This window comes from Ursus arctos, unplaced genomic scaffold (genome assembly GCF_023065955.2).
Source record: "Ursus arctos isolate Adak ecotype North America unplaced genomic scaffold, UrsArc2.0 scaffold_13, whole genome shotgun sequence".
Taxonomy (NCBI): domain Eukaryota; kingdom Metazoa; phylum Chordata; class Mammalia; order Carnivora; family Ursidae; genus Ursus; species Ursus arctos.
This window is the reverse complement of record NW_026622797.1, coordinates 20,750,028-20,772,141: the sequence shown is the minus strand read 5'-3', so window position 1 is coordinate 20,772,141 and position 22,114 is coordinate 20,750,028. Positions and strand designations below refer to the sequence as shown.

The 22,114-nt window shown below is 40.8% G+C and overlaps 1 protein-coding gene across 8 annotated transcripts in view; it reads left to right on the top strand.

Annotated features, from left to right (window-relative positions):
• Positions 1-22,114, top strand: part of UTRN (utrophin) — a 539,750-nt gene that overhangs the window by 52,858 nt on the left and 464,778 nt on the right. For 6 of the 8 annotated variants that reach the window (XM_057310986.1, XM_048225919.2, XM_048225918.2 and 3 more), the window contains one exon: positions 5,686-5,856. In XM_057310986.1, coding sequence (XP_057166969.1) covers positions 5,778-5,856 — 79 coding nt within the window. In that variant the 5' untranslated portion in view covers positions 5,686-5,777. Of the gene's footprint in view, positions 1-77; positions 632-5,685; positions 5,857-22,114 lie in introns of those variants that run through there. The other 2 variants (XM_026504968.4, XM_057310987.1) reach the window with 2 other exon arrangements.

Here is a 22,114-nt window from a genome sequence, read left to right as displayed (position 1 = left end):
CCGCCTCGGGCCGTGGGATGTGACCGCGGCCCCGGGGCAGTGGGGCGTGGGCTGCGGGGAGGAGGGACTTTCTGCGGCTCCTACCCTGTGACCCAGTCTCTTCTCAAGTCTGAGTATAAGATGTCACCAACTTTAGCGTGCACTTTCCTCCGAACCTGAGTTCTGCTCCCCTCGGCGGGAGAGAGGGTGCCAGAAACGTGGCGAGAGCTCGGACGCGGAGGTTCTCGCAATCCGTCTAGGAGCGAATGACCCCAACTCCTCCGACCCGTGCAGTGCCGCCGCGGGGCTCCCCCAGCCCGCCTCCCCCTATGTGTGAGAGGGTCGCGTGCCTCGCGCTGTGATCTCCAAGAGGGGACGTGGCTTCCTCGGATGGCCTGTGACACACACCCCGGCCCCGGGAAGGCGGGGCTCCGAGGTGTCCGCCAGGACTGGGTGGGAAGAGGGTGGCGGTGTGGTGGAGCGGCAGGGGAGCGGCTCGCAGCCGTCTGGCAGGAAACGTGTTCACCCTCCACGCCGTTGCTGCTCTTGAGGGTGGGGCTCCGGGGAGGGGACAGGGGCAGCCAGTCGGTGCTTAGTGCCCACGGTAGCCTCTTCGACTTTCTCGGACTCTTGGCATCTCTTGCTGCACCAGGTAAGGTCATTCGTGCCTCCCTTTGGCCCCGGGTCCGAGGCTCTGGTTGCCCAAGGCCACTTAGAAAACCAACAAGGCACGAATTTTAGGCTGTGCAACTTTTAGAAGGCACGCTGTTACAGGAGAATTTTTTTTCTCCCAAGTCCCGGATTACGAAAGGGACTGTTCCAGGGTTGTTTCAAGGGAAGGAGAAAACGTGCCCGACCTCCAAGAGCCTGAGGATCCGCACGTCGTTTTACATTGAACTGGAGAGCCCCATATCTCACTTGGGGCGATCGGCTCCTCTTTCTGGGCTGTCCCGGGGCGCGTCTCCTCTTTCCCAGCCTCCAGCTCACCTGGGTCACCAGGGCCTCACGGGTCACTTCCCGGTGCGGTGTTTGGGAGGATCAGTGCACCGGTTGCTGCAGCTGGAACGCACCGACTTTGCGGAAGCTTCGATTCCCCGGGTCCGGGCTTGGGCCGGGTCTCGCGGCCTCTGGGACACAAGGCAGCAGCCGCTTCCACTTATTTGTAACTCGCACGGGACTCAGGAAGTGCGGTTGGCCCCCTCCCTGCTGTTGCTGGTGGGCGTGGGGGCCGCGACCTGCGGGGAGCGCTGCGAACCAGGCGAGGGCTGGAGGAATGCGAAGCTCGTGGGTGCTTCAGCTTCGCGAGTACCCGGCGGCCAGGGCCAGGGTTTACGCGGAGTCATTCCCCGCCCCCTCTACCCGAGTTTATGGGACCGATGAGACAGCTCTTTAACTCTCCTTTGGGTGTTTACCTAAAATTTATTGCGCCTGTAAACAGTATTAATCACCCTAGTACCAACCTTCCCTTGGAGCGTTTCCGAGAGTGAATGGCAGTCCTTGGCACTGGGCGGTTTCTTGTAGTGTTTCAAGCTGAGCGGCAAATTCTTGGCTCCTTCGCTTCCCTTTCCACTATCTTCAGCATTCCTAGGTTTGGTTTCTAGTTTCAATGCATGGATGGTTTCTGCCCAAGGACGTATACCGCATTTCCGTCGTAATTGCACATTGTTGAACATATTTGTATTCTTACATTGTCTAATTGCCAATTGTTTTAAAATTGAAACATTGGCTTTACCTTTAAGGCCACCCCTCCACCCTTTCACCCCCAAGTTTATTGCCACATACTGATGGCTTCTGTTCCATATGACAGCCAGACACGTTCTGAAGAAAGAGTTGCTGAGTGTAGAGTTAAGTGTCTTAGTTTCAGTGAGAAAGATCTGGCTAAACTTTGCAAAACAGAATTCTGAGGGAACAGAGACCTGGAGCAGTGGTAACAATAAATGACAAATTGTATAGGGCTTAAAGCTTCTAAGGCAATAATATCCCATTCATTTATTCTCAGTTTCTCACCCAGCTTTGTGTGGAAGATGGCCTCTCTTACGCTCTATGGAAGTGTAAGGTCCTCACCTAGGCACACTGTCAGTGAAGAAACTTTGATTCTGTCTCCTGACAAGCAGTTATAAATAGCTGCAGCATTCAGCGATTTAGAAGGAGGTATCTTTTTCCCTGTGCTACTCAACCTGGGGTCGCCTGCCCATTCCTGGCAACAGGTGACGACAGTCCGTGGCTCTCACTGTTCCAGTGGCCTTCTGTGATTCTCCCTCCTTCCCATTCTTTCCTTGTTCTCTGGTCGTCTTTCTGCTGTATCTTTGTAGCATATAAAGGATTTTGATGATCTGGAAGAGAAAATTTGAGAAATTATCTTAGACTGGCAAAATTAAAAAAAAAATTCACGTGTAAATGAAGTAAAGTCCTGTGTAAACAGTTTACTTTTCTTTTTTATGGAGTGGGGAAGGTCTTTGTCAAGTGTTGATCTGAAGACCCTTAGCTAAGACCAGTCATGAAGGAGAGTGTCAGAATGCCTTTTAAAGGGAATAGTTAGTTGCTTTCCTGTAAAGAGAACTTTTGTTGGACAAAGCTGATTTTCCATGATAAAATTTTATATGCATTCTTCTGAACAAAGCTTTAAGTTCTTGACTATATTAAAAAATGCACTTAAGAACTCAGCAAATCTTTTACAGATATGTACCCCCAAAAAGGAACTTAATCACATAATAATCCCAAAGTCTTAACAGTAGTAGAGAAATATAAAAAATGAGAAAAAGTTTTTTATACTCAAAATTTGGCAGACTGATGATCTAATCCACATGGTCTTCTCTACAAGAGAGGAATTTGTTCCTAAATCTTTAGTAGTCCACTCGTTTTCTTCTGCCTCCAACTGTTAAATATTTCAAACATTTTTTCTAAGGTAATTTTGACCTCTTTATTATTAGAACACACACTTTTTCCAACTAGTCAGGAAAAAATATATTTTTTTACATATATTTATATTATAAAATAATATGTTATTTCTTGGAATATTACATATAATTAAACATAATATAAAAACTAAGTATTACATAAGTATGCCAAATGAAGCATATTATAAAATAATAATGCTATATGGCGTGTCCTTGAATGAAATGATTGTGTTGTCTAATCCTAGCTAGTAGTATACTGTGTTCTACTGTATGTTGTAATATATGAATTAATGCCCATTATTTGCAGGTTAATATTTGGGCATGTTGACTGCTATATTCCCAATTAAATGATTCCCAGTTAAATTTATTTAATTGGCATTTGGGGTCCACTTAAGGGGCTGTAAGGATACAGCGAAGTTGCTGGACTTAAAATTGAATTCTGATTCTGTTTGGGTTGTAGGGGCGATATGTTCCAGGAAGGATTAGGGCAATGCAGAGCTCTCATTATTGACATTCTTAAAAAAAAAGGTGGTTCTGCCAAGTAGAATCCTCAATTCTTTAAGCTCTGAAGATGATTCTAATTAATTACTAAAGATTAAAATTATTTTATTGCTGGGGCGCCTGGGTGACTCAGTCGGTTGAGTGTCGACTCTTGGTTTCTGCTCAGGTCATGATCTCAGCGTTGTGAGGTTGAGCCCTGCCTGGAGCCCTATGTGGGGCTCCCGAGGTCAGCGCTGAGTCTGCTCAAGATTCTTTTTCCTCCTCCCTGTCCTTCCCTCTCTCCTCTCCCTGCTTGGGTGTTCTCTCATTCTCTCTCTCTCAAATAAATAAATAAATAAATAAAATAAAATCTTTAAAATTATTTTATTGAGTGATAGCTGTACTTAGCAGAATTCATATGATATACCTTCTAGAATAATATCTGTGTCATTGGGTATAACGTGTGACTATCCAGATTTATATTGAATCCAGACCATTTTTGAGATCAGACCTATATGTCCAACTGTCTTCTTTGTTATCTGCACTTATATAACTCAGAGGCACCTCACATTCAGCAAGTCCAAACCACATTCATGATTTCTTCCGCCAGTGGTTTATCTGCCAGTGTTCCTGAGCTCAGTGAATGACTCACCCTGCACGCATTTGCCCAAACCAAAACTCGGCAGTCGTTTTGCACCTTAGTATTCTAAACGACTCATATTCTATTAGTTCCCCAATGCTGTTGACCTTCTGTATTTGATATTTAAATATCCCATGCATCTACCCCTTTCTTTCCATGTACCCTTGTTTAGACCACAATCATTTCCTACCTGTAATATTATACTAGAAAGAAGAGTAAACACCCGTATGCTTTCTCTACATTCCCCACTTAACCATTTTCCAACATTTCCTTTCTTTCTTTCTCTCTCTCCCTCTCTCTCCGTATGTATGTATATAGGTAGGGAGATACCTGTACGTAGATAGATAGATAGGCATATGCTGTCCTGTTTGAACTGAAGTTGAAGTTATTATCACACTTCATTGGTAAATATTTCATCAGGTGTCTCCTGTAAACAAAGATACTCACTTGCATAATGACAAAATCATGAACCAATTCTACAGAACTTTAACACTGATAGAATGATATTGTCTAATAGTTAGCCCCAATTCCTATTTTTCACATTATCCCCCAGATGTTTATTTTTTTAGTTCTAGATTCAGTCAAGGATTACACTTGGTTGTCATGTTTCTTTAGTCCTCTTTAACCCACAAAGTTCCCCCTCCCTCAGGTGTTTTTGTTTTTCATGATGAAAATTTTGAGCAATCCAGGTCATTTATTTTGAAGACTACCCACAGTCTAGATTTGTCTGTTCATGATAAGCTCCATGGGGGTACTGTATAGATGATGTGGTATATCTCCCATTGTATCACACGATATTGGTCATATGAAGTTTGATCACTTAGTTAAAGTTAGGAATTAGTTTCCCCAAATTCTATTATGAAAAAATTTCAAATACGCAGAGAAATTGAAAGAAATTTTTATTCAACACCCATGTGCCCATGACCTAGGTTCTTGAATGAACAATTGTGAAATTCTGCCATACTCTTCATGGCTTCGCACTCATCATTCTTGTCCACCTACGAACCAGAATGATCTTTTCAGAAGGCAGATCTGATCATGTTACTTCCCAGCTTAAAACCATCTATTGGATCCCCCTTCCTCTTTAGAGAAAGATCAAGAGCCTTGACCTGGTCTCCAACACCCTGTCGCTGGTCCCGTCTACCCACTTCATGTAGTTCGCCAGATTTCTCTCTTCTTGGCTGTTTTCTCTCCAAAGACACTGGCTTAGCTTCTTGAATGCTCCATGATTCTTCCTGCCACTTCACGTGGAAGGCTCTTATTTTTTTCTCTTCCCACTTCATTTTTTTTTGCTAATTGAATTTTTCTCATCATTGAAGGCTTGGCTCAAATGACACTTCTTCAAGAAAACCTTTCCTAATTGCCCAGGGCAGGTCGGATTCCTCTGCTGTATGCTGATATTACTCTGTGCTTCTCATTCGTTCATTTGTAACATATCAGTATTATAATGAAATAATTCATTACCTAATTCACAGCTTAGTGTCTATAAACGTCATAATGGGAGAGTCTGCGTCTCTTTTTTCAGTCATATCCCCATTGCCCAGATCAGTGCATTACACATAGAGTGTGCTGAATAAATATTTGCTGAATGAATGGGTAGTATATATAACTATATTTATATATATTATAAAAATATATATGTATGTATACAGTTTTTTTCCAAGTCAATACATTCCCTTTTCTCTTTAGGTATTGATGTTAAGCTGGACCATTATAGGAAACTGGAAGTCTTAAGAAGAGGATTTAATACAATCTTTGGATTAAATTGAAACTCAGCAAAGATGGCCAAGTATGGAGAACACGAGGCCAGGCCTGATGACGGGCAGAATGAGTTCAGTGACATCATTAAGTCCAGATCTGGTAGGTAATGGAAGCTTAAGAAAATGATGGCTTATTAAGTATACGCTACTTAGAAGACATAAGTTTTTTGGCTTGTTTTTGCACTGTTCTTGTGAGACAAACTTCTTTTGAGAAACACAGTTCTGACAAATGACTATTCTATTGTAAAAGGTAACGTACTGTCTCGGAGTATCCGGTCTTAATTGCCAGTCCATTTTGGTCTTATTGCATGTTGATGGGCACTGCTTGGTGAAACTCCTACCTGTAGCTGAATGCTTTTCCTTGATGAGACTACCCCTTTCCACACAGATACACAGCTGAGCAGTTTTTTCTTGTTGGTCTGTTTTATGAAGTTGAAGGGATCACGTGCTTAAAATATGAAGTAGCAATTTCTGGTAAGGTGCATCTTCTTGAGTTTTGCCTCCATTACTGTATATCCTCACCCCTGTCCTTTTTGGGGGCCAGGGTTGGGTCACCAGGTGTCCTACCTATGCTTTCCTTTTTGAAACTTTTTATGAGTGTTCTGTGAAGGTATAGTTTTCACCTGGGTCCCCTAAGACAGATTGATGGTTTCATATGAACATTTAAATTGAGGACCTAATAATACCACTCCCTCCCGCAATCTTTTATATAACCGAGTGCTTTTTGACTCTGGCTGTGCAAATGAATCAGCTGGGGAGTTTTTAAAAAATGCAGATGCAGTGGCTCCACTCCAGACCTGTTGAATAATTTCTGTATTTTTTAAAAGCTTCGAGTATGATTCTGAGACAGGCTCTAAGGGGAGATATTTTTGAGCAGGCAAGGCCTTTCTGAGCTTTGGAAATTACACAGAACTCCACCCTGGGTGTGAACACTATACTTAAGTAACTTTGAGAGTTACTTTGAGGTATAAAATTACATCCAGTGTCACTTTAAAAATGAAAAAGGAACCTAAACTCTGTTTTTCCTCTGTGAACCATCTTTATATGATGTGAGGATCCTATTTCTTAATTATTTGAAATTGCAAAAATATGTATGGAAAATAAGCTGTAAATTAATAGAGATACATATTGAAGACACACCTTTCCCCCTGTGATATTGGTATCAGTTGGTTGGTAAAGATTTTGGTTATTACAGTCTTGGCTCTAAACATATAGCTACTATTGTGTAACTTTAAGGATCTTTTGGGGGTACAGTTTAATATCCTGTGTTAAAGTTCACTCTCAGGATGTTTTATTCCTCTAAATTTCTTTTTGTTTAAGTGCTTTAGTAGTATGAAGGGTGATGTAGATATACGGGATTATTAATATCTTCTTAAGAGCAGGGAATATATATCCAGAAATATGTAAATGTAGCAAGGAGGAAAATAAAAGACACAATGTATCCATGCTTGTCATGTTCTATAAATTGTGAGGTGGTATATTCTTAGTTTTCTGAGTCAATGTCCATTTCAGTAAGACCTTTGATATTTATAATTATGTATTTTAGCCATGTCCATAAAAAAGTCATCATATAAGTTTAAAAATATTGGGTATATATGATGAGTACATATAACTTCAGAACTCTAAGTTAAGTGTTATCATTTAAAAAGACTGACAATTCTCATACATTATTGGGGGACAGTTGAGCAGAAATTATCACGTTTTTACCATATGCATACCAATTGGCTCAATAACTCTATTTTTAGAGTTTTCCCCCAGGGAATACACAGACATGCACAGCAAGAAGTTGATCATGGCATTTTTATAATAGAAAAAAATTGGAAACACCATAAAAACCCAGTATTGAGGATTGGTTAAATCGTAATTTCCCAGTCATAATTTCCCATTATTTCCCGTAATTTGTGAAGGAGCACAGGTTCCGATGTATAATTCAAAAAAGGATTTTGTGAGCCAATAACTTTAGGAAATAAGTGTTTAACCTACTCTGTTCCTTTAGTGTGGGGCATCTCAACAGATCATATAGAATCTCAGTGGAACTAATTAAATTAGGGTATATCCATAAAGTGGAAGGTTGTACATTCACAAAAATGTTATGGATGTGTATAGAAGTACATTCTTGATATTGTTAAGTAAAAAAATGTGTGCAATATGAAGTCCTATATGTGGGAAATATTTTTTTCGAGAAGATATACCCGAACATACACTAAAATATTAATAGTGCCCATCTTTGTATTGTGGCATTATGATTTTTCTCTTTTTTGCTCATATGTATTTTCTAAAGTTCTTTAATGAGCCTGTATTACTTAGTTCTTGTAATTTTAAAGGCTCTCAAATTGCTTAGAGTGTTTTAATGCCAAAGCTATGACTGTTGTTTTGGAGGGACCTACTTCAAAACACATTGAAAAGCTAGCTGTTGCATAGCTGAGATACGAATCACATTCTTTTGGCTGGATTATGTTGCAAAAGCCAGTAGATAAATTTGGATTTGAATGGCTTATTAGTCCCAATCTTGCTTTCTGGAAGGTACTTTTTTTTTTTTTAATAATATTTTTTTATTTTATTATGTTAGTCACCATATAGTACATCCCTAGTTTTTGATAAAGTTCCATGATTCATTACTTGCGTATAACACCCAGTGCACCATGCAATATGTGCCCTCCTTAATACCCATCACCAGCCTATCCCATTCCCCCACTCCCCTCCCCTCTGAAGCCCTCAGTTTGTTTCCCAGAGTCCATAGTCTCATGGTTCATTCCCCCTTCTGTTTACCCCACTTTGTTGATTCTTTTACCGTGAATACTAGTAGACTGTGGTCAGCTCTTATAGTACTCTAAAATGTACATATTGAAAAGGGAGTTTTAGTTCATACCATGTCAAAAGCACCATCTACATGTAAAGGTCGTCGGATGTGTTCTATGCTGAATTTGTTGGCTTTTCAGTTTTTTAAAGGAATGTTTTCATATAAGAAAATTTTAATTCCAATCTCTTCCTGTTTCTTCCTTTTGGAGGACTGGATGTGGGGAGGGGTAGAGATTGGGTGGGGAAAAAAGCTAATATTGAGAGTATACTGATAAACTTACCTCTTGGTTTATGAAGAGTCTTTTCTTTTCTCCCCAGCCTTGAGTTTGGACAGTCTAAAAGCCTGGCATAATAGAAATATTTGTGCATTTAAGTTATTAGGATTGTTTATATTACCTTTATCCAGTATTAATTTGTTTTATGCTCTGTGTGAGGTTTAAAATTTTTTTTCAAGTCATTTGCACCATCTGAACAGATGTATGAAATCCTCAGGGGTAGGTGATGAAGTAACGTCATGAATGTAAAGACTGTACATTTCTTTATGGTTGTAGTACGCTTGTCTTGGATTTGAGTGAATTTCAGAAAAGAACTTGAAGGGATATGACCATTAATGGTTAAGGGTTGGATAAAAGTAGACCTTTCTGTCCCTAACTGAAAGACGTTAAGTCAAGTTTGTCATCAATGACTGTATCTTTGACAGCCTGAATTAGCTTCAGAAGGCTTAACAAGTTAGTAATGATTTTGAGAGAGTAGGCCAAGAATTAGAGATGGTTCGTTTTTTTTTTTTTTTTTTTTTGGTGTGTGTGTGTGTGTGTGTGTGTGTGTGTATGTGTATGTGTGAGATATATTGTCAATGTGTAAGCCTCTGCTTGGGCATTTTAAGCATGAAATAATAAAATGGTTTGAGATGCATATAAAATCAAAGAATATCCTTGTTGCTATTTCATTCTTACAATAGCTAACACACTTTAAAGCCAGTAATGTAGAATACATCATCCTTTTCTGTTCTCAGTGCTGTTGTAGTAATTTTTTTAGCACAGAGTCCCCCTAATGAGGGTCAACCTCAGGACTAAAGGCAGTGTGTCAACTAGCTACATGTGAAGATTTTGGCCATTTGGGGATTTGAATCAATAGACTCTGAGATGGGAAAGGGCCATTTGCTGAATGAATGAGGTGAGTCACACACTGTTGTACGATTCAGTATGCTCTTTAAAAGGCCTTGGGCAGGAAGCTGGAGTGTAACAATTTTATCATTTTTTCCTTCACCTTTTCTCTTCTTGCCTAATCCCAGCGTCTAATGGTTGAAGGAACCTCAGAGGCCGTATAACACGGCCATGACTGTGACATGTCTGTACCCAGCCCCTGCTTGGACATGTCCAGTGATGGGATCACACTGGTGATGATGATGATGATAATTCTAGCAGTTTACATTTGTTGAACGTAGACCACATGCTGATATGATGCTATGAATTTAATCCTAACAACCACTATTTTATAGAGGACAGACATGAGTCACATAGAAGTAATTTGCCACACCGGCCTGCCTTCTAATTCTCCAAAGGCCCAGGGCCTTTGCACAGCCCTCTTTTCCTTGTCTTTGCCTGTTAGGCTCCTTCTTGTTATTTGGATCTAGGCTTAAAGGTCATCACAGAGGTCTTCCCTGCTGACTTTAGAAAACAGATCTCCCAGTCACTCCTGACTATCACTATATTTAAGTTCCCTATATATTCTTATTTCTATCTGGCATTTTTCTTGGTGGTGGTGGTGGTGGTGGGATGTGTGTGTGTGTGTGTGTGTTAATGTCCCTCCAACTAGAATTTGTGTGTGTGTGTGTGTGTGTGTTTGTTAATGTCCCTCCAACTAGAATTTAATTCCAGAAGAGCAGGAACCACTACATTCCTGGCATCATGCCCAGGGCCTTGCTCCTAGTAGGTGAACAATGAATGGTTATTCAATGAGAAAGGCTACAGAGCTAGAAAGTGCCAGAGCTGGGATTAGAACTCGGTGCTCTGACTCCAGAAACTCTGCATTTGACCTCTACATATTGCCGAGTCTCCTAATTTATAAGGTAGTTTATTCCATTGTCACTGGATGACTCTTCATTTGCACGTGAATCTATTGCTTATTAATTTTGCACAGTATTAATTCGACGTATACATCCCTCTGCCTCTTCCCTTATATCCATCAGGGTTGGGACCCTGGCCTATGAGCGAGAGCTTCTCTGGGCCTCCTTGTGCCACAGCCCTGCCAAGGGAGGGCCAGTAGTGGAAGATACATCCTGCTGCTCCCAGACTTGTCCTGTCCTTCCTTGGCTCCAGTCTCTGTCACTTTCTTTCTTTCTTTTTTTTTTTTAAAGATTTTATTTATTTATTTGACAGAGATAGACAGCCAGCGAGAGAAGGAACACAAGCAGGGGGAGTTGAACACAAGAAGCAGGCTCATAGCGGAGGAGCCTGATGTGGGGCTCGATCCCATAATGCCGGGATCACGCCCTGAGCCGAAGGCAGACGCTTAACCGCTGTGCCACCCAGGCGCCCCTGTCACTTTCTGTAAGAGTTAGCAAAGGGGAAAATACCAGAGGACAGGCAGTCTTCTGGATGGAAGGTAGAGAAATTGGTAGTTTGTTTCCGTTGTGAATTCCCTTTTCTTTTTTCCTCCTACTGCGGCTCAAGGCTTTACACTAGCTGGTGAAAAAACGTAGTGGATTTCAGATGCACTGCGATTTGGCACAATTTAAGCCCTGGTCTGATGCCCAGATGGATATCTCTGGGATTAAAAGAGTTGGTAGTGGTGGGGGAAGGGAGAGGGAAGAAAAGAGAGGCCAGTGAAAGAAAAATAAAATGAATTATTTAATATGGAATATTATACCTGGTTACATTTATAGCAGGTCTCCTGAAAATACACTGTGTTTGCAATAAAGCGAACTTGCTTAGCAAGATTCCGTTTTATAAAAATTATGAAGAAGATCACCTATTTGTTTATCTTCCAGGGGCCTTTCCTTAGGAAGGACACTGGTTACGTTGCATTTAGGGAGTCCTTGATTACACTTTCTCTTTCATTTAAAGAAATACCTGTGAGGGGATTTTTCCAAACAGCTTAAAGGGCTGTGAGAAATTGTTCTTTTTTTCTCCCCTGAAGCTTTCTTTCCTTGGCTGGAATACCTGTGCTTCGGAGGGAGCTCTTTGAGCAGGTTTGTTTTTTCCATGAGCCCTGGGGATTTGTGGGGAGGGATGGTAACCCTGATGGAAATTCAACTCCGACAGAGAAGAGCAGCTATTCTTGTAATGCGTGTAAAAATATTCTCCGTGCTGTCGCTTCATTATGCTGAAGTAGTACAAACGTAGAAAAGTTTTCTGTGTTAATGTGATTCTCATGACCTGTTACTGTGCTTGTGGAAGCTTTGTAGGTGAACCATTCCTAATCAGGAAACATGAATTGCTGAGAATGTTCTAAGCAATGGAAGTACATTCATTATATGGACAGAATGGAAAACTCAATTTTATTGAACCTTACTTGAGGCCAGAAGTTTGAACTAGATGCTGATATGATGATTTTCTGGGAACAAGGGAACATGTGAGATCATTGCAGCAGTTGTAAATATTAGTTAAAATTTAATTGCGAAAGGATACTCAGGTGGTTTCAGATGTGTTGGCCAAGTTGTTTTTCCCTTTAGCTGTGTGTGGAGGCAGAGGTATTTACTACATTACTATTTTTAATATTTTTGTATGCCTCAACTGCTTAATAATAAACTCAAGTCAGCGTTTGAAATGTGAGTCATTGTGAGTTTTTAATATCGATTTACTCTTGAAATGATGGCTTGTGGACTGAGAAATCTAAGCCAGATGTAGCTCTTTCACTTTTGCTTCCTCTGCCCTTGGATTTACACCTGTCAACTATAGGAGGCCTTTGCACTCGGGCCTTTGAACAACTACCAGTCTAAGTTTTGTTTAAATCCTGTGGGTCTTCTGTCTCAGAAGCTTGTACTCTGGGCCTGGTTAATAAGGAGAATTTTTTTTGGTGTCTGTTCACGTGGCAGCTAAGATTAAGGTTTGGGGTGGTACAGTCTTACATTGGTTATGAGAACTCAGTTTCGTTAAAAAAAAATCAGTTCTATCACAGATGTTGAGCTCAAAGTGTAAAGTTACTAGAATAATATTTCATAGCTGAATATTTTCAAATAAATTTTTCTTTTGATGGGGGTGCTGACTGGTTAGTTGTTATAATTTCTGTCCAGTTCAATAATTTTAGCATTTAATTATGTAACAAAAATTTTTTTTTTGAAGGAGCGGAAAACGCACATAATAACATTTCTTACATAGCGGAGAAGCCCAATTAAAAATTGACTTTGTATCTCTAAAGTGGTACAACTTTGAAATAAATACATCAGCTGTAGTTTGAAAAGTATTATCGGTTTAGACATTCTTTTTTAATTCCACAGTTTTAATATTCGAGAACTTTTTTCATTCTACTTTCTAGTTAAGATTTTGGTATATGATATAGATATAACATTTACTGGGGGATGGAGATAGCATTTTAAGGTTGATACTCACGGATTGGTTCTCTTGCTCTTCATAGGCTATGTGTGAGTCATGTTATTTAACATTAATTCAGTAATTACCTAAATGTATATGTATGCTTTTATTGGGAAAGTTGGGTTTTGGGCTCATTGCTTGTGGTCTTGTTAACTCAGGCTGCACATCAGACCTGGATTCGGATTCAGTTGTGTGGGGTGGGGTCTGGACGTCGGAGTTTTAACAAGCCCCATTGCTTTATGGAGAAAGAAGGCCGGTTTAAGACTGTTGGAAGTATGGGGCGCCTTGGTGGCGCAGTTGTTAAGTGTCCACCTTCGGCTCAGGGCGTGATCCCGGCGTTATGGGATCGAGCCCCACATCAGGCTCCTCTGCTATGAGCCTGCTTCTTCCTTTCCCACTCCCCCTGCTTGTGTTCCCTCTCTCGCTGCCTGTCTCTATCTCTGTCAAATAAATAAATAAAATCTTAAAAAAAAAAAAAGACTGTTAGAACTAAGGTGAAAATGGTCTGTGCATTTCAGAGGAGTGAAGAGAGCTGTAGGCAAATGTTGAAGATTATTTCTACTTAGAAACACTGACCTTTAAGTGTTTTAAAATGGTAATGGATTCTTGGTATTGGACATTTTTTCTTTTGCTCTGTATTTTGAAGAGTTTGGGTTATGTTGAGCAAAGGTAAAACCATGGAGAGTGGGTCAGGGGAGTGATGAAATTTGGTGCATTTCTTATCGTGGCCCCTCAAACCAGAAAATCATTAGCAAAATATTCAGCAGCAAAGTATTTCTTCATTGAGCTCCTTGGTCTTCAAGTCAGTGTACTTAACCTCTTCTTGCTGCAAGTTTAATGTCATATCCTGAAGTCTTACATGGTGTCCTCGATCAATTCATTGTAAAAACTTAATGTGAATATTTTCTAAGAAATTATTTCTAAGACAGATATATTTTTGACTCATGGTGGGGAAAAAATTCTCATGTCCAATCCTGTATGCTAATTTTTCTTTTTTTTTCTTTTTAGTTAAGTTGTAATTTATTCATACAGTGGAATAATTTGAGGTAAAAAAATCACAAGGTTTTTTTTTTTTCCTGTATCAATATGGGGTGATTTCTAAGATGCCATACAAAGTATGAAACATAAACAACTTTTTGCTAGTTTTCTTATATTATTTAAGGTTAGAGACAATATTACATACGTATTTCCCTCCCTGTTTTTGTAATTTTAGATAGGTGACATCTAGTACTTATATTTAATATAACTAGACTTTCTTTTGATACAAAGTAATTTCCTTATCATTCTTATAAAATGTACTCATTTTAAAAGAATAATTGTTTATTATGTCAAAGATGAATTAGGAGTTAAGTGACTTTTGCACCACTATAGCAAGTTCCTTGAGGATCTGTAAATACACCCCAGAGGTCTTGAGATGTCCTTGTATTCATTTAACTAAACCAAGCCAAACACCAAACTCCCACTCTTACAGTCCTTGAGTTTTTTGCAGTAGTGTCTTTGAGCTCTAATCTTTAACCTCTTTGAAGATATAGGAAGGGATTTTCATTTCTTCATTGATTAAACAAGCTTTGCAGTGGATCAAAATATGTAATTGCTCTTTCTTTTTTTTTTAAAGATTTTATTTATTTATTAGAGATAGAGAGAGAGTGCGCACAAGCAGGGGGAGCAGCAGGCAGAGGGAGAGGGAGAAGCAGGGCGTCCCTGTAATTGCTCTTACAAAGGTCACTGTGTAGAATTTGAGGCAGGTGCAGACATTTACTCGTCCTGTTGTCCCCCCCTCCCCCCAAGGCAAGTGTCATATGTAAATTCCCTTGCTGATCAAACCTGCCACCTACCAACCTGGAGTGGTCTGCTCTTTCTTTGGGCTTTCCCTATCTTTTGCATATGGGGGCCAGTTTCAGATTTCACCCAGGGAACTCTTGAGGTTGTAAACCAACATATGCCCTTATCAGATAATATGATTTACAACATATTGTCTTTAAAAATTTTTAAGTATTGCAAGTATTGACTCAGAGCTGGGAGAATGAATCTGAGTCTTATTTTGTGTTGAAAGCTCCTGGCCTTATTCAAAAGCCACCTTCTGGGGGCCTCTTTAAATAAGTATGTTCTAGTTTACTCTGTGACCCTACGTAGTTCCTTCATAGGTGTTTAGAAAATGTCATACTGCAAAATGGAAAGATATTTATTTTTGTGTTTTTACCTGTGGCATCAATGGCCAGTTCTAGAACATGGCAGATCTTCACTCATAGATTAGATCTCATTTTAATACCATGTGAACAGAAAAAAACCAAAGTGACTTGAATTCTTTTAACTTATATGTGTTTTTTCCAGAGACATAACCTGTTATAGGTTAGGAGAGTGTTACTGTTTGGAGAATGTGCATATATGCTTGCTCTCTTTCTCAGACTGGCTTTATTGAGCATTTGTTGTAGGACAGATCTTATTCTGGGGACCTGGCATGGAGGCAGATTGCTCAGAGAGGGGCACTCATTTGCATGTATGTTTAAATGAAACATTTAGAGATGTCTGCCCCCATCTTATCTTCCTAGCAGCTCTGCCTTTCCCCCTGCCACCATGGTACTCTCTGAAGAGGCAGATGGCAAGGTGTGAGGACCACCCATGGTCCTTTTCTTGCCTTTGCGATGTGGCTTGCTTTGTTTTCTGTGCTTGGTTGTTTTTGCCCTCCCAACCCCCCAATTTTGAGACCTTCATTCTTCAAACAGTGTTAAGTGCTACAGAGCATTCTACTTTTGATCACCCAGCCAGAATCACTCTCTCCCTCTTGTTCAGTCTTTATTTTGATTTCTGGCTCTTCTTGCTTGTGTATGGTCCATGCTTCCCCAATTTGATTTTCTGATGCCAGCCTTTAGCTTAGACTCCACACACAGTAAGTGCTCAATGAAGGTTGTAAATGTTTTTTGAAAAAATTAGACATGCTTATATACATATCTTAGTCAATCAGCAAATGTCTGTTGTTCAATCATTAATGCTAGATGATGGGCTCAGAGGTGAGCAAGACATACGTCTGTTCTTAACATGCTCTCAGGCTAGTTGGGAGGAGAGGAATAAATAGACACCTTGCACAAAAAATAGTGTAATGCACACAAGGCCATAGGAACATGGAAGGAGTGAGGACAAGCTCTTGGCGTTGGTGGGGATAAGGGTATGGCTGGTATCAGCACCTTAACAAGAGGGAATTTGAGGTGTGGCTTGAAGGATGCTTAGGAGGTAGACATATGGACAGTGAGGGAAGGACCTGCCAGATTGGTGGAAAAGAGCAATGCATTTTGAGTCTGTAGCTGGTAGGTGAGTGTGGCTGGGGCATTGTGGATAGTGTGAGAGGTTGGGCCAGATTTTGAAAGCTCTTTGAAGCAGGTTAAAGAGTTGATCATTTCACTCTAGGTAACTGCTACAGGATTTTAAGTGAGTTAATGATGGGCTTAGTACTATTTTTCAGAAAGATAATTTGGTTGGCAGTGTGAAAGGTAAATTTAGAAGAGAGCAGAGTTGGAGGGAGGCAGAGGAGCAGGGAAGGGTTGTGAAAATAATTGAGGTTAGAAATTATGGGGGCTTGAACCAAAGTGGTAGAAGTGGAGAGGGAGTAGGGGAAAGGATCTGGAAGATGGTTAGCAATTAGTAAAAACATGTGTAAAGGCGCAATGTAAACTTCACCTGCATGGGGTTTGCTTTGTATTTTTCAGTCGGCTGGGTAGTTTTTTTTTCAAATAGTGTTTAATTCAGGTTCTGAGCACTTTTAATTATTAGCTTTTCCTCCAGAATGAATTTTCTTAACTTGCTTAATTTCTACATTTTATTTTATTTATTTATTTTAGAGAGGGAGAAGAGGAGGTGGGGGAGAGGGAGAGGGAGAGAGAGAATCTTAAGCTGGCTCCACACCCAGTGCGGAGCCTGACATGGGGCTCAATCTCACAAAGCGGAGATCATGACTTGAGCTGAAATCAAGAGTCAGATGCTTAACCCACTGAGCTACCCAGGCGCCCCTAATTTCTACATTTTAAAGGTAGTTTTACTCATCAGTTACATTGACTGCTGCTGTTTTTCTAAAGTATTGTCTCTTAGTCAATTTGTTTCAGTTACTTTGAATTGAATTGTTTCAATAGTATTTGTTTTTCTGTAAGTATATTCTGAAAGAAATGTCATGCTTCAGAGAAAAAGTAGATTAATTAAAATGAGAAGAAAGAGAAAGCTTATCATGTTTATTTAGTACAATATAAAAGTTCTTTGAAATGGTAGCAAAAGTAAAGTAATATTAATCTCATCTTAGAGTGCAGGTAATAGTCTTGGACAGCTAAAAGAAAATCTGTAGCAAAATGAGCCTGGAAAACTATTTCAGAGGAACTTTGATTGAAGAATAGAATGTTTCATGTGACTCTGTGAAGATGATGTCATCCTGTATTACTAATTTCAGCTCCAACAGATAGGCTAGAGTAAATGCAAATTAAGAATAAATTAAGAACAGATGTTGAGAAATACCTTTCATTTAGGGAATAATTAAATAGTGGAAAGGTCATTGGAGTTTAGTCAATAAAGCTGGGATGCTCAGAACTCATAATTATTCAAGTAACAGATGCTTTTCTTAATATGATGCTTTGCTGTGGAGGTTCGGCTAATGGGAGAAAGAATAGGCTGTTATTGTCGTATTGTTTTTCTTTTGAGTTCCATCTTCCAAATTCTTATATTCAGGAGGCTAACTTTAAATTCTGGTTTGTAAACTGGTATCTCAGAATGGTGGTTGTCTTGACCTCTAAGACAGAATAAAAGGTCTCATTTGAAAACTATGCATTGTTGCGTTGGGCATTGGTGGTGTGTAAGGTTTTGATTTGGCCAGTATAACTGTCCCTCTTGGTTGTGAATCTAGCTTTCTTTAACATTCAACTCTGTCTTATGTTCTGGAGATTGTTAGGGAAGGACTTGTCTGACTCTTTCTGTATCTATATTTATCTACTTTAGTCTATCTGTAAAAGATATTTTGTTTTATTTTAACTTTAATTATTATTATTATTTTTTTATTTCAAAGATTTTATTTTTAAGTAATCTTTACACCCAACCTGGGGCTCAAACTCACAAACCCAAGATCAAGAGTCATATTGCTCTACCAACTGAGCCAGCCAAGAGCCCCTGTAAAAGACATATTGAATGGCATTTTGTTACCTTGCTGGTACTATGTGTCAGCCACTTGGATTGTCACAGTGTGATGGAGACATAGCTGCAGTTGTCAATTGTTTTTCACCTAAAGAGGGCGGATCTCATCAGATTTGCTGTTCGGGAGAATAGATGCCTTGGGCTGGGGTGGTGGATGGGGCCAGACTGGAAGCCTGGAGGACTGCTGTGTGACCATCACAGTCGAACGGTAAGCAATACTGTGAACCTGAACTAAACAGTGGTGTTTGGGATAGAGGAGAGGGGTGAGATGGAAAGCTGTAGGCGGGGGACAGACTTAATGGAACATAGTGATATATGAGCAGTCTGCCTTCTGGTTTCAACTCTTGGCAGGTAAAGCTTTTCTATTAAGGCTTTGGTGTGAGGGAGGTGGGTAAGGGAATATATTTCAATAGATATCCAATATATAGGAGATATAGATACATCTCCCGGGAGAGTGGCCTGGGCTGGGATCACATCCTTGAAAATTGGCAGCTGGACCGTTGACTATTTTCCTCAGTAGTCCATGGAACTCTTTTAAATATATTCTTAAAATTCCTCAAAATTTCATCAAGAACTGGTTTATTTCTCTTTGTATTTTCTGAGATTTTTGACTGGCCTTAGAATAAGCCTCTGGAGAAAGAATTTAAGAGATGGTAAGATTATGGCAGTGGAAGATGAGAAATTAAGAAGTAGTCTTTGATTTTTATTATTTTTAGCAGATATTGGTACTTGACACCTTGGGAGTTGACTATATATTTATGTCCCAGGGTCATAAGAAGCCTACTTGCAAATGTTATTCTAGCTAACCGGGTTGGCTGGGGGAGGGAGAGGGAGGAGTTAAGAAATGCTTGCAATGTGTGCAAATTTTACAAATGTGCCTCTGCACATTTTCTGGGTAAAAGTGTCCACGGTTTTCATTATACTATTATAGGAGGCCTATGACCCACCAAGAAGTTGAATCTTTTTGGTGTTGTGTCTTTCATGGGGTTTCAGTCCTTTCTGATGGAAATGAAATGGGCTGTCGATACCCTGGCATGAGTTCAGGGTCCCACACTATTTTTTTTTTTTTTTTTTTTAAGATTTTTATTTATTTGACAGAGAAAGACACAGGGAGAGAGGGAACACAAGCAGGGGCAGTGGGAGAGGGAGAAGCAGGCTTCCCGCTGAGCAGGGAGCCCAATGAGGGGCTGGATCCCGGGACCCTGGGATCATGACCTGAGCCCAAGGCAGATGCTTAACGACTGAGCCACCCAGGTGCCCCAGGGTCCCACACTATTGACACAACTCAGATTCTGGACGTTATGTTATAGCCCCTGTTGTCTCAGAGCCATCAGAGCAAAGGACCTGATTGCTAGAATTAGGATGAATAAGACACGAAGTTTGAAGGGCAAAATTTCTGATAATGTTTGACCCAATTTTGCATATAATGAATTTTTATTTGTTGATGAATCTTCCCCTTTTGTTGCTAAAAGTGGCAAATAATCAGACATAAATTACTAATTAACAGTCTGGTTCAGATTTTTTCTTTTTAATTAATGGAACTTGTGCTTCATCAAGCTCAGGTGGAGTGGGTATCACAATGCCTTATTTTTTCTAACGTCAAAGGTAATTTCTTTTCCAAAAATATTGTTATATTTGTCACCTGAAAACAAGCCAGTCTTTCCCATACTCATGGAGTAAGAGTAGTAGTTCTCACTGGAGGACTCTACTGCCTGATGGCTCCTCATTTTACATTTGGACCAGACCCCCTGCCCCCAGCTTAAATCTCATGTCATCAAATTGCATCACCAACTAAAGCTCATTGTTGGGATGCCACTCTCTCCCCCCATCATTCCCTCTTATCTCTTGGTGACTTTAGGTCCTGGTTCGCTGTCACTGTCTATAAAAGTTACTCTTATACTTTGATTTCAGTGTAAGCATAGATGATCCTTCCAACACTCTGTCTCTCAGTTTTTGAACTTCTCTTTTTAGTGATCCTCTCTTCCCCTGCAATGGTACTATCTTGGCAAAACCATGTCGTCATTTATGACTGTGGCCCCTCCGTAATTTGAGTTTTAAGTGTCACACTTGCTGCCCATCATGTCTTACACTTCCGGCTCACTCCCTCTTATATCACTCCCTCTTATATCAGTCTCTGATCCAGTGGGGTCTGTAATCCATTGGGCCTGCCACCATTATGCAGTTGCCCATCCCTTCAGATCCCTTCTTTGCTCTTTACTGAGCATCCATGGTCAATCACAATCACGCCTTTGCTTTCCTCATCGTTCTTGCTTCATCACAGCTGTGTCAGACTCTACCCCTGGCTAAACCTGACTCTTCACCTGCTCTGTACGAGCCCCCATGCAGAGGCGTGAGGCTGGAGAAAAACACAAGCCTAATAATGCCTTCAGTGAAATTCATGATCACATGTGAGACCTTAAGGCTGTGTGGCAATCACTCTTCCACTGTTCTACATGATTATTTCATACTTCTTTTCTTTCCTGAAACATTTACCCCTTCCTCCCCATCCTGATGCTTAGCTGATGACATTGCCTATTCTTGTCCTAAGAAAATTGAAGTAAACTGAAGAGGAATCCGTAGTCTGCCTCCAACCAGCAACTTCCCAAGGCCACCCCAGCTGTGCCTCCTCTTGCTTGCTCAAGGACATCTCCTCTCTCTCCTCTGCATCCTTACTCTTTCCCTCTCTAGTGGGTCCTTTCTATTAGCATACAAGGTATTATTTTTCCTCTCCTAAAAGAACTATACTCTTGATCCCACCTCTGTCTCCAGCTATCACCGCATTTATATAAGAGTTCCTCAGGAATTTTATATGCCCACAGTTGCAATTCCTCCCCATTCATTCTCTCTTAAAACCGTTTTAAACCGGCATAGCCCCTACCATTCAACTAAAAGTGCGTGAAAAGTTGCTACAGACTTCCCTATCGCTCAATCTAGGGGTCAGTTCTCAGTCTTTATTTTATTCATCCCTCGGTAGCATTGATAGTTGATCATTCCGTCTTCCACGAAGCACTTTCTTCTCTTGGTTTCTAGGATATCCCATACTCTCGTGGTTTCCCTCTTGTTCTCCTTTTGCTGATTCTTCTTCCTAATGTTGGAGGGCATAGTCCTTGGACCTCCTCTTTGTCCCACTTACTCCCTTTCTCATCTTCCTTCCCCTGCTTAGAAAGAGCCCAGTGCTCTCCCGCCAAACTGCGTACGTCTGTTTCCTGTCATCCACTTGACAGCTCCACATGTTTGTTCAGATCTGAACTCTTGATCTCCCCTCCTATGCCTCTTACAGGCAAATCTGATTCTTCCAGTTGTTCAGGTTGAACATTTTGGAGGCATCCTTGTAGTCTTTTCTTTCTCTTAGAACCACATCCAGTCTGTCAGCAAATCCTGTTTATGCAGAATCCGGCCACATCTTACTATCTCCATAGTTACTGTGATGGTGTAGGCCACCATCATTCTTGCCTGAATTTCTACAGTGGCCTCCTCACTGGTCTCCCTGTTTGCCCCTTTGTCCCACTGAGGCTGGTCGCAGCCAGCAGCACAGTGAGCCTTTTTAAAATGGAAATAAATTGTATCACCCTGGGCTCACCATTCTGCAGTGACTTCCCATTTTACTCACAATAAAAGCTGAAGACCTTACAGTGATCCACAGGGTCCTGAGTGATCCTGCCTGACTCTGTCTCCCCTTACCCTTTTGTTCATTGTCCATAGCCATCGGCCTCCCAGAGCAGGCCCTTTGCCCTTGTGGCGCCTGCCTGGAGCGCTTGGCCCTCCGGTGACCGAATGGGTGACTCCCTCCTCTCCATGACCTTCCTGACCATGGGTGAAACTGCAAAGCCCGCCTTCCTCAGCACGCTGCACCACTTTCCCTGG